The 9862-nt window shown below is 42.1% G+C and overlaps 2 protein-coding genes across 2 annotated transcripts; both read left to right on the forward strand.

Moving 5' to 3' along the window:
- The first annotated feature begins 489 nt into the window (after window positions 1-489).
- On the forward strand, window positions 490-2123 carry LOC139822257 (pickpocket protein 19-like). The gene is made up of 3 exons (XM_071793872.1): window positions 490-765; window positions 959-1201; window positions 1800-2123. The coding sequence occupies exons 1-3, from the start codon at window positions 490-492 to the stop codon at window positions 2121-2123; spliced, it is 843 nt and encodes a 280-aa protein (XP_071649973.1).
- On the forward strand, window positions 1972-6993 carry LOC139821769 (pickpocket protein 19-like). Its single transcript, XM_071793077.1, has 4 exons — window positions 1972-3568; window positions 3643-3699; window positions 3820-4044; window positions 4847-6993. Exons 1-4 carry the CDS (start codon window positions 3361-3363, stop codon window positions 5119-5121), a joined length of 765 nt encoding a protein of 254 aa, XP_071649178.1. The 5' UTR covers window positions 1972-3360; the 3' UTR covers window positions 5122-6993.
- Window positions 6994-9862: the final 2869 nt, after the last annotated feature.

Consider the following 9862-nt stretch of genomic DNA (forward strand, 5'->3'; position numbering starts at 1 on the left):
TCGGCATTGTTTGCGCAACAATCACGCTAACCGAATTATCCTGATCACATCGGGGGCGCGCGCGTTCAAACACGTGCCACCTCTTCGGCCCTTTCCCACCTCCCATCGCCTCCCTTATACCACCTACCTCACCTGTAATTGATTGGGATTTTATTTGCACGATCCAGTGCTGATACCGATAAAAAATGAGGAATAAGCCCGACCTCCTTTCGCCCTCCGTTCGAGGACGCCTTCAAAAGGGTGCTTCAGTCCGCTTTTGACCGCTAGGAGTGACCATAAGGATGTATTTATCTTGCCGGTGTTAAGTGCCAGAGATTCCATCCAAATGAAAGTGAGCGAAGAAATTGTTTTGTTTAATTTCTATTTTCTAGCCTCTCAATTTACTGATTTATCTATCTCTCAGATCCCTTAAGGAATCCCTCGAGGAATTGAATTTTCGAGTTTTAGGATCTTCTAGTTTCTATTAAATCCTTTGAATTTGTATCAGACATGAAATCTGGCAAAAAGAAATTAAGGAAATTGATGAAAGTCTCGAGAAATGGGATCGCAAGAATCAGGCTCCGTGGAAACAAAGACCGAGGCAAATACTTCAACATGATCTTACAAGGGTTGAATTACTTTTGCACGCATACGAGTCTTCACGGTCTTCGATACGTCGTCGATCCCGAATTACACGTAATCGGGCGATTCCTGTGGTTCGTCGTGTTTGTAATATCTTCCACAATCGCCAGCAATGTGATTTACTCGCTGGCGCATAGATTCCAGGTAAATCGTGTGTATGAGAGGAAAGGTGTTAATTTTGATGCAATCGTATATACAATCTATTAATCTGCCAAACATTTGGGCCATTGTTCGTTTCTGTTTTCGGCTGATATTAAAAGTTATGTTAAAGGTCGATGGTATACATAGAGAACGATTTATATCAGATTTTAAAGTATCGACGCGTAAATTTATTTAGGCCGCGCCGACGTCGATCGGCATCGAATCGATGCATTACGAGACGTCGAATCTACCCTTCCCGAGCGTGACCCTTTGTCCAAATGACCGTGTCGACTGGAGTCGCGCCCTCGAGCTCGAGCCGAGGATTTTCTCTAACGTTACCGACGAGGCAAGTGTCGAAACTTTTCGGAAAATACTGGGCAAGCTTTCCGTGATGAGCTTCGGGGATTTCGACGAGCTGGATTTTCTGAAGAAGCAGAATGTTCGTAGTCTCGCGGGTAGGACATCTTATATCCTCCTAAACTTTTTCCAACGCGAGCGTAAATATATTATAACGATCTTGGACGTTTCTGATTCCATCTTCAATACCTACCAGAGACAAGACACACCGATGTCTTGTGAGATATCGGTAGTTAATGCGCAAATTTCGATAACATTGTTTATATATAAATCAATCAATCTTTATTTACTTCAGCTTATTGCCAAGAAGCGGACTTGGTTTACAAAAATTACTTGATCCACTCATACCATCCATGTCCATACCAATCATCGTACTTACTATCATCTATTCTTCCTTACTCCAGTCTCTTTTTCTTTTTCCACAATTTCTTTAATACATTCCCTTTAACGCTATCCAATTCATCATTCCATTATCTTTCTAATATTTCTCTCTTATTTCTATCTAACTTTGTAAACCAATCTTTGGTCATATCACCTCATATTCCTCTACATAATGACTAATACAATCCCTTCATCCTTGTACCCAGACCACACATAGCATTTCATCAACTTGTTTAAATCGAGATCTTATCTCGAGCATTTTAAATGCATATGTGTGCGTTGCGTTTCTCTCGCTGTAGCTGAAGAATAATTATTATCGGACAGGTATCAACATCACTCAAGTGCTGCACGAGGTAATGCCACGCTGCGACCAATTGCTGTCCACCTGCTGGTGGCGCAACGCCAATCGCAATTGCTGCGAGATCTTCGAGGTGCAGAAGACCGAATACGGTTTCTGTTACTCGTTCAATTCTGAAGTGGCGCAGACAGCACCGGCGAATCTCACGGAATCGCGGCCACGAAGAGCGTCGGGCTACGGCGATTGGAGCGGCGTCAAGGTTACGATTCATCTGGGAAACATATCGAAGCCACCAAATTCCGGTAAGGGCAATGCTGGTATGTAATATTCTACGTGGCGGGGCGTAACGATCTACGAAGAATCGATGTTATCGCGCAACCAGCGCGATGAAGCAAAAAGATGCCTCGCTCTAATATACTCATTTCACAAAAAAATATAATTATCTTGAATAAATTGTATTGAGAATCTAGAAATCGCGTGCGGTGACCAAGTGTTGATTTTCTAGTCGCGCTGCTGGTTATTGCAGTATTATTTTGAAAGATTCAGAGCTTGATCAATTCGAAATTGAACAGCTTCTCAGCAAAGTCGCCTCGGTCCGAAAGTAGAAATTCTTCCAATGTAATATTTTGTCAATAATATAAAACAATGGCTGCATTCCGATATACTACGGGATTGATAGGATTGTAGATTTATTGTAAGAATTAATAAATTCCATTTCTATCAGTAATATCATTATCTTTGCAGCCCCTTCAAGGAGTCTAGGCTTTCATTTTCATCGAAAATACATTTCTGATTAATATATTTCTGATTTCTTTTAATGTATAATCCTGTATTAGTATTTTTAGGCAACTTGTGAGCACAATTTCAATTTAGATCGTTATTGCATTGTTTGTTGTTGCAATATTTGGACAAAGGAACGTAAACGCATTATTTGAATAAACATTTAGCGTAAATCCAAACTCGGGGGCCGAGGGAGAAGAGAGGAACCGTATAATGGCAAACAAAATGTAAACTCGGGTAAACCGTATGACGGATTAATAACTAATGCTATTTCTGTTATCCGTTAAATGACGAAGTATACATCAACGACACGTCGTTACTAATCCACCGTTATGCAAACCGCGCCGCGCGCGGGAGTCTCGCAAATATGATTTTAATATCCTCGCGAAAGCCGCCGACCGCTCGAGGATGCATTTTGAATAGGACGCGACTTCCATTCTGCCGTAATGTCGCTCCTTTTATTACCCGATGCGAAATGGAAAGGGATTTATCGTAAACTGCAAAATCGATATATCGGCGCCGTATTGCGCGCGGCAGTTATTGAAATGTCGCCTTCAAAGAACTTCACGGTCCCGTCCGCGCTATACCGGGGTTCTAAGCCGCTCTGACCGGATCTACGTCAGAACCGGATCGACGAAAGAGAGGATTTCCAGCGTGAAAAGTTAAAAAATTGTATCTCCGCTGATATATCATTAACCTTAATACCCAATTGTTATATAGAGGAGATTGATGGCGTCTTGGTGATAATAAACGAGCCCCGGGTCTGGCCCAACAGCGGCACCATGATACCGTCGGGCTCGCTGGTCAGCGTGTCCTTGGAATGCGTTTCCGGCCACGCCACTCAGCGAGTCCTCGAGCTGGACAAGGACAAGCAACCGTGCCAATACGACGAGGCCGGCATGTACAAGCAGGAGACCTGCCTATCGCTCTGCAAACGTTACTGGGTCGCCAAGTATTGCCGCTGCAACCCGTCCTTTCTGTTTCCCGCAAGTACGATATCTTTCAGCGGAGACAACGCGACGACGACTTCGTTAACGGTTTTTTTTCTCACGCGTGTGTTTCAGCCGGCCACTTCCGCGACTGCACCATCGAGGATTTCATCTGCCTGATCGATTACAACGGTGAGCGAGATTCCTTATCTATGGGAATTTCATTTACGTGACTCGCGAATGTATTTTAAATATAATTAGCCGGATATGAATGTAACTTGCTTTTGCGAAACGGCTGGATGGCGATGCAAGATGTGTTCAACGACTACATCGTTCACTTTGGCGGCGAGTACCCGCACGGCATTCCAAGCATGATTTGCAACTGCTTACCGGAATGCGACTACTACGTCTACAGTACCCAGTTTTCTAACGTGCCGCTACATAACATGAATGACATTATGCTGGACGTGCATTTCATAGGGCAAACTAGTTTTCGTTACAAAACGGACATAGTTTTCACACAAATGGATCTCCTCGGTGAGTTCTCTGCATTTTTTACAAAATATACGCGCCTATTACATATTTTATATTTTCGTCTGAAAGCCCCCTGAAATTTAGTATGAAAAACGATAAATAAATAAACTCTAAAGCTAGTTCTTTATCTAACATCCTTAGTTTAAGAGAAATATCAGATCTCATATTTCTAATTAGCTTAAGATTTTATTCCGAAAAAAATAGTATCATTAATTATAATTACCACGTCGGGTTTGAGAAATTTATAGAGACGAGACGAGAGAAGCGGAAGCGGAAAAAACGTTCGTAAAATGTCACTTTATTCAAATTCGCTTTCGGAGATTTGCGAGGAACTTTAATTTGCGGCGCCTTAATTATTTCCCTATCTCTATTAGCCGCTCCGCGGCGGTTTTCCCGTGTATAATGAGTCCCGCGAGATACTAAGTTACGAATTCATGGTGCCCTCATGCCTCTTGCTCAAAATGTTTACGTCGCAAACGACTATCTTGGATATTATTCGTGATCTTATCGTAAGAAAGTAAAGTGTCTAGCCACGAAAGATGTATAAAACTGCATGTGGGTGTGTGTGTGTGTGTAAAAGTTACACGAAAGATGTCTAATGTTATACGTTTTACGTGTGTAAAATTTTGCCTAGCTTAACATCGCGTCGCGGAAATTAAAGCCAACACGTAAATCACCGCTTAGAAACAACCCGCTTCGATTTCGCTTAAACGTCATCCGTATCCCAATATCACCAAATGTTTTGCCACGATCATCATATTAATAACTCGAAGCCCTAAAGCGATTTGCATATACTTCCTCGCAGTGTCTTTCGGCGGCATAATCGGCTTGTTCCTGGGCGGCTCGCTGCTCAGCGCCGTCGAGCTGGTTTATTATCTGGCGGTGGCGGTATTCTCGTCTCTACGCTCACGACAGAGGAGAACCGAAGGAGAGCGAAGAGCCCGACGATCAAGCGTGACGCACGTCCACGCAGCGGCGGTGCTGCCCATTTTGGATTACAACCCTCTGAAACCGCCGGCGAGGAGGATACCGATTTTCCCGAATTACGGCCTCGCAGAATTGAATTTGAACAGATATTGAATTACCGTGAAGTTTTTCGATACGCGGGCGGGGAGGTGGTCTCTATCATAGCCGAGCCACCGCGAAATTTGAGAAGGTAAAATAAGAGAGGAGGTTTATCTATATACTATTTCTCTTTGAATCGATATTCGTCGAAATGTGGACGCGTATGCATGCGCGAGCGCGCACGTGTCTACGTATATTCCGCTAATGGAATTCTGTATTTTTCCAAAGTCGCGAGGAGAACAAACAAAATTTTTCAGAACAGGAGCCCCAGCTATTCCCATTCCTAAATCGTCCGGAATCGAGAGTACTGTCTGTTAGAATAAACGGGTTCCGTCCTGTTCTTCATAGACATGTTGGTTATTGTGTTTTACCGTGGGAGGCTATTCCCATAAATCAGGAAGTAGCTGCGATATTGATCGGATTTGACAAGGAAATCGAGAATGCCTTGCTCACGCGAAATCTGGTATCTACCTTCTAAAACCCATGTTCCTGCGCGCATTTGTGTGTGTGTGTGTGTGTGTGTGTGTGTGTGTGTGTGTGTGTATGCGTATCAAAGAGAGGAAGAGAGGGAGAGAGGGAGGAAGAGAGAGAGAGAGAAAGCGCAGCTCATATTTTATTCAACGTTATATATGATACGTACCTTCCATCTTGCCACTTTGCGGCCGCGTAATGCTTGACTTCAATAATACACGCCATACATTTTACATGCATGTCAAGCGACTTTCTTGATGCTTTTTCGAGATGGACTAGCGAGCCGAACAATTGTGTAACGAGTATTTACTCGTTATTCGAGAAGATGCCACTAATAGCTTTAACGAGAAAGTTGCAATGTGTATGGAGGAAAAATAAAGTAAAGAATATCTCTAAAGAAAGAAAATGTAAAGGCAATTGTTGAATACAAAGACGGCTTGATGCGATAAATTAATTAAATTTCAACAAATTAATGGCTCGTGCGTTAGATTCATGTTAAGGTATTTTAAACAGTGACGGAAAATGTAAACGTAGCCAGACGGCGAATTATTTACGTTATATCCTCCACAGCGGACATACAATTAGAGGATCGCTAAGTAAGTTAATATAAAATGAATGTGTTTTATTTAGCTCGGATTTTATTTTTACTCTTTAAAACAGCAGAAACAGAAACATAAATTAAGTTTCTTACAATTCTGGACTTTTTGTTTAAAAACACTTTTATCCTCCTCCTCTTTATATAAAGTAGGCTTAAAAAAAGCTGAGTGCAGTTCAAATTTAGTTAAGAAACATGCGAATACGGGATATATAAGTGTAATCCTGAAATTTTTACGTATTATTCAATTTTCAGGTTTGTGAAATACTGTTAGTTAATATTCTATTATGTAAGATTAAAATGTTTTTTAACAGTTGCTGTTGCATGTGAAAATACCACAATGTCATATATGTATGCGTATATATTAATAATTACATAATTATGAATCAATTAAACATTTAATTATATTTTGTATAACGAATATTGAATGCGAGGTCAATATTAGATATTAAATTAAATTAATCAAAAATTTTCCAATTAAATATTAGCAATTTAACTGCTGATAAAAGACACAAGAACAAAATTTACTGTGTACCTATGCTGTAAGTAAGAACAGCCCAGCAAAATGAATATGTAATTATGCACTTTTAAATTGCAGTTTTACATTTAAGTTTTAAATTAATTCAAATGTAAAATTGCTCAAATTAAGCTAATTTAACGTTTAATCGTGAAAAATAAATCCTAAATTAACTTTAAACAGGATGAAACTCTTCCCTTGATGGAAAAAAAAGTGCGATAAAGTCCGAGAATCCTACATGTATACTTCCCAGTTATCGTCGTTTCACATCTGCAAAAATGCTTGTGTCGACAAAATACGGTCACAAGCGTGCAATCGCAGAATTTTAGATGATCGTTGAAATGTATGAATAACGGGAATAAATCGCGCAGATGGCCGCATATTCGGTGCACTCGGTAAATTGCCGGTCGCGGTTCACGCCATTTGTGAGAGACGTTGCAATGTACGCAAATAATGCACAAAAATCCGTCTTGAAACCTCAACTTACTCGCGAGACGCGATACTGTTATCGATGTTATATTATCGGTGCGTTATATAACGACATTATTACCGTACGTATCCCGACAGCTATTTTCCGTCTATCTCGAGAGGAAAAATTCGGCGTCGGGAAGTTGCGTCGGGAAAAAAATAGCGGGCTCGTCGTTACTAAGGACGCAGTTATATCTCGCGGCGTGGCGATTTTTCGAGCAACGACGGGGCCGGATTTTTCCCTTCAGACAGCGCTCGTTTTCACGCTATTGAAAATAACCGGGTGCACTTAAAGCAGCAGATAAGACACGCGCATCCCATTTTTCCATTTTTCCGCGACACGCGGGAAAACGCTTTAGAGCGCGCGCGGTTGAGCCGGAAGTAAATGTACCAGCCGTCTGGCCAGGCTCCATTTGGCCATTTATTATTTATGAGAAGGATAGAAGAAGAGAGAGAGAGAGAGAGAGTGAGAGAGAGGGACGGGGTGGAAGGAGAGGCGAGAAGTTGCGCTGGCCGTCCGACCAACAACATCAACCATCCGGGAAAAAAATCCCTTTTCTCGCGCTTTATCTCTTTTTAGAAGCGCCGTCCGCCGAGATTCATCCACTGTGAAAGGGAGATACTTGACGGGAGGATATGTCCCTCTAGTCCCTTCCTTTTTTCTACTGCGTTTTAAAAGCATCCGTCGCGGATTGAGCCAGCGTAGCTTATTATAAACTGCACTGCTGCAGCTGCGACGTCGTATACATATGACTATGTCAACTGAAACGGTCAAACTCTTTCTTTGAATGGATAACAATGTTGTCCCACTCTCTAAATCTCATAGAGTTTCGCCACTAATATATTAGAATGATTGCGACAGTCGCTACAAAAGAAAGAATTGTCACTTTAATTTGAGTAAATGCGGGCACTCATAAGGTAGGAGTGAATTTTTCACTCAAATTTTTAAAGCGGCTACTCTACCGGAGTGATACGATCTCATTCTAAAGCTATAGTGAATCACGAGTCGCTAAAGATCGACTGATAAATGAATCTAACAGAGCAAAATTTTCCACTCAAAATCGTAGAGCGACATAATTCACTCCTACGGGCACTGATCTACTGCACTCGAAAAGAGTGCCCTTTCACTCAAATGGAGTACGATTTCACTCCAACTTATAGAGCGCAATTTTACTCTCTCTTAGAGTGGCGGATCACTCGAACTGTCAATTTTCACTTTTCGTTACACTTGAATTTCACTCGTTTTGAATGATATTTCACTCTCTTCGACTTTTAGAGGAGTATATATACACATATAAAAGTCTACCTATAAAGAAATTGAAATTCGCGAGCGGTCATTTTAACCACTTCAGTCTTTCTAGTGGTAAACTCCTGCGGATATTGCTCGCAGGATCTGCTGCGGGCAGACCAAAGATCTACGGTTGAACAGAAGCAGATAGAAAAACGAAGTAGCCGGGGAGAGAAAAGGGAAAGCTTGGAAGTGCAAGCAAAGAGAAAGGGGGAAAAGGGGGGCGGTTGCTGGTGGCGGGACGGTTCACTGCTGCTCGAAAGGACGGCGAAGTGGGTAAAGGCCGAGAGCGCGGAAGAAGAGGAAGAAGAAAAGGAAGGAAAAGAGACGGGGAAGAAGCAGGAGGAAGCAGAAAAACCGATCGTTGTCAGGGAAACGAAGGAAATCTGCATTTTGTCAAACTGTCGCTTGGAAGTTCGCGGGCGCGTCCGGAGCACGGGAGGGTGAAAGGTGAGGGTGGCAGGACGCGGGGAGGGAGGGCGGCAAAGGAGGGAATGAGGGTGGTGGTGAGGGATCGTCGAGTGGCGCGGGAATGGAAAAAGGACGAGCAACGCGGCGCGGCCTGGCCCCGAAGAAGGAAGCGGCGAAGTTTCGAGTAACTCTCCGGCGTGCTGTTATCTAAACCCTTCACGTAGGCGTCTCGAGTGGATCGAAGTCGAAGGCTCGCTCCTTGCCGGGAATATCGGTGTATTACTTTCGATAGGAATCCCACAGACGGTAACTCGCCCCCGCCTAATTGACAGCTAAGCATTGTCCTGATCCTGCCGTGAATATATATAAGAGCCGTAAAAGGAATTAAGATAATCTACGAATGTTCTTTCCATGGAAAAATCTATTGTTTAAATAAAAGCGGTATATCGGAACGCGTATTGATTTTCGAACGTCGCGATTAACCTTTTTTTTTTAATAATCCGGCGCAATGTAATAAATGATGATTGAATTTGATATTTATATATATAACTTCGTGTATCGATATCTGTATGTCAATTAAAAATCATCCCGGTATTAATATCGCTATCATATAAAGCGGCCGCGTCTAAATTACAATTAATTATATTACATTAATGATCTTATTTAACATAAATTATAATAACGACTATACTATATCAATAACGTAATATAAAACCATTTTTACTTTCATATTATATTAAATCAAACTCAAGCGGTCACATTTAGCAACGAATGCGCCTTTCGAAATGAACGTTCTGATATCATTCGCGACATCACCCTCCAGAAGAATGAGCTCATTACGATAAATGCGACGTCGATGACTGTTAAGGAGGACAGGGCTGCACTTTCAGCCGCGTCTGCTCTTCGGCCCCGATAAATTAAATCTTTCCTTCGACCTGCGTACACTCTCTCTTTGTCCCTTCACTTCGGAAAGGGGGAGAACTCCGATGTGGCGATGGGGAAGAGG

Source organism: Temnothorax longispinosus, chromosome 11, assembly GCF_030848805.1.
Source record: "Temnothorax longispinosus isolate EJ_2023e chromosome 11, Tlon_JGU_v1, whole genome shotgun sequence".
In the NCBI taxonomy this organism is placed as follows: Eukaryota; Metazoa; Arthropoda; class Insecta; order Hymenoptera; family Formicidae; genus Temnothorax; species Temnothorax longispinosus.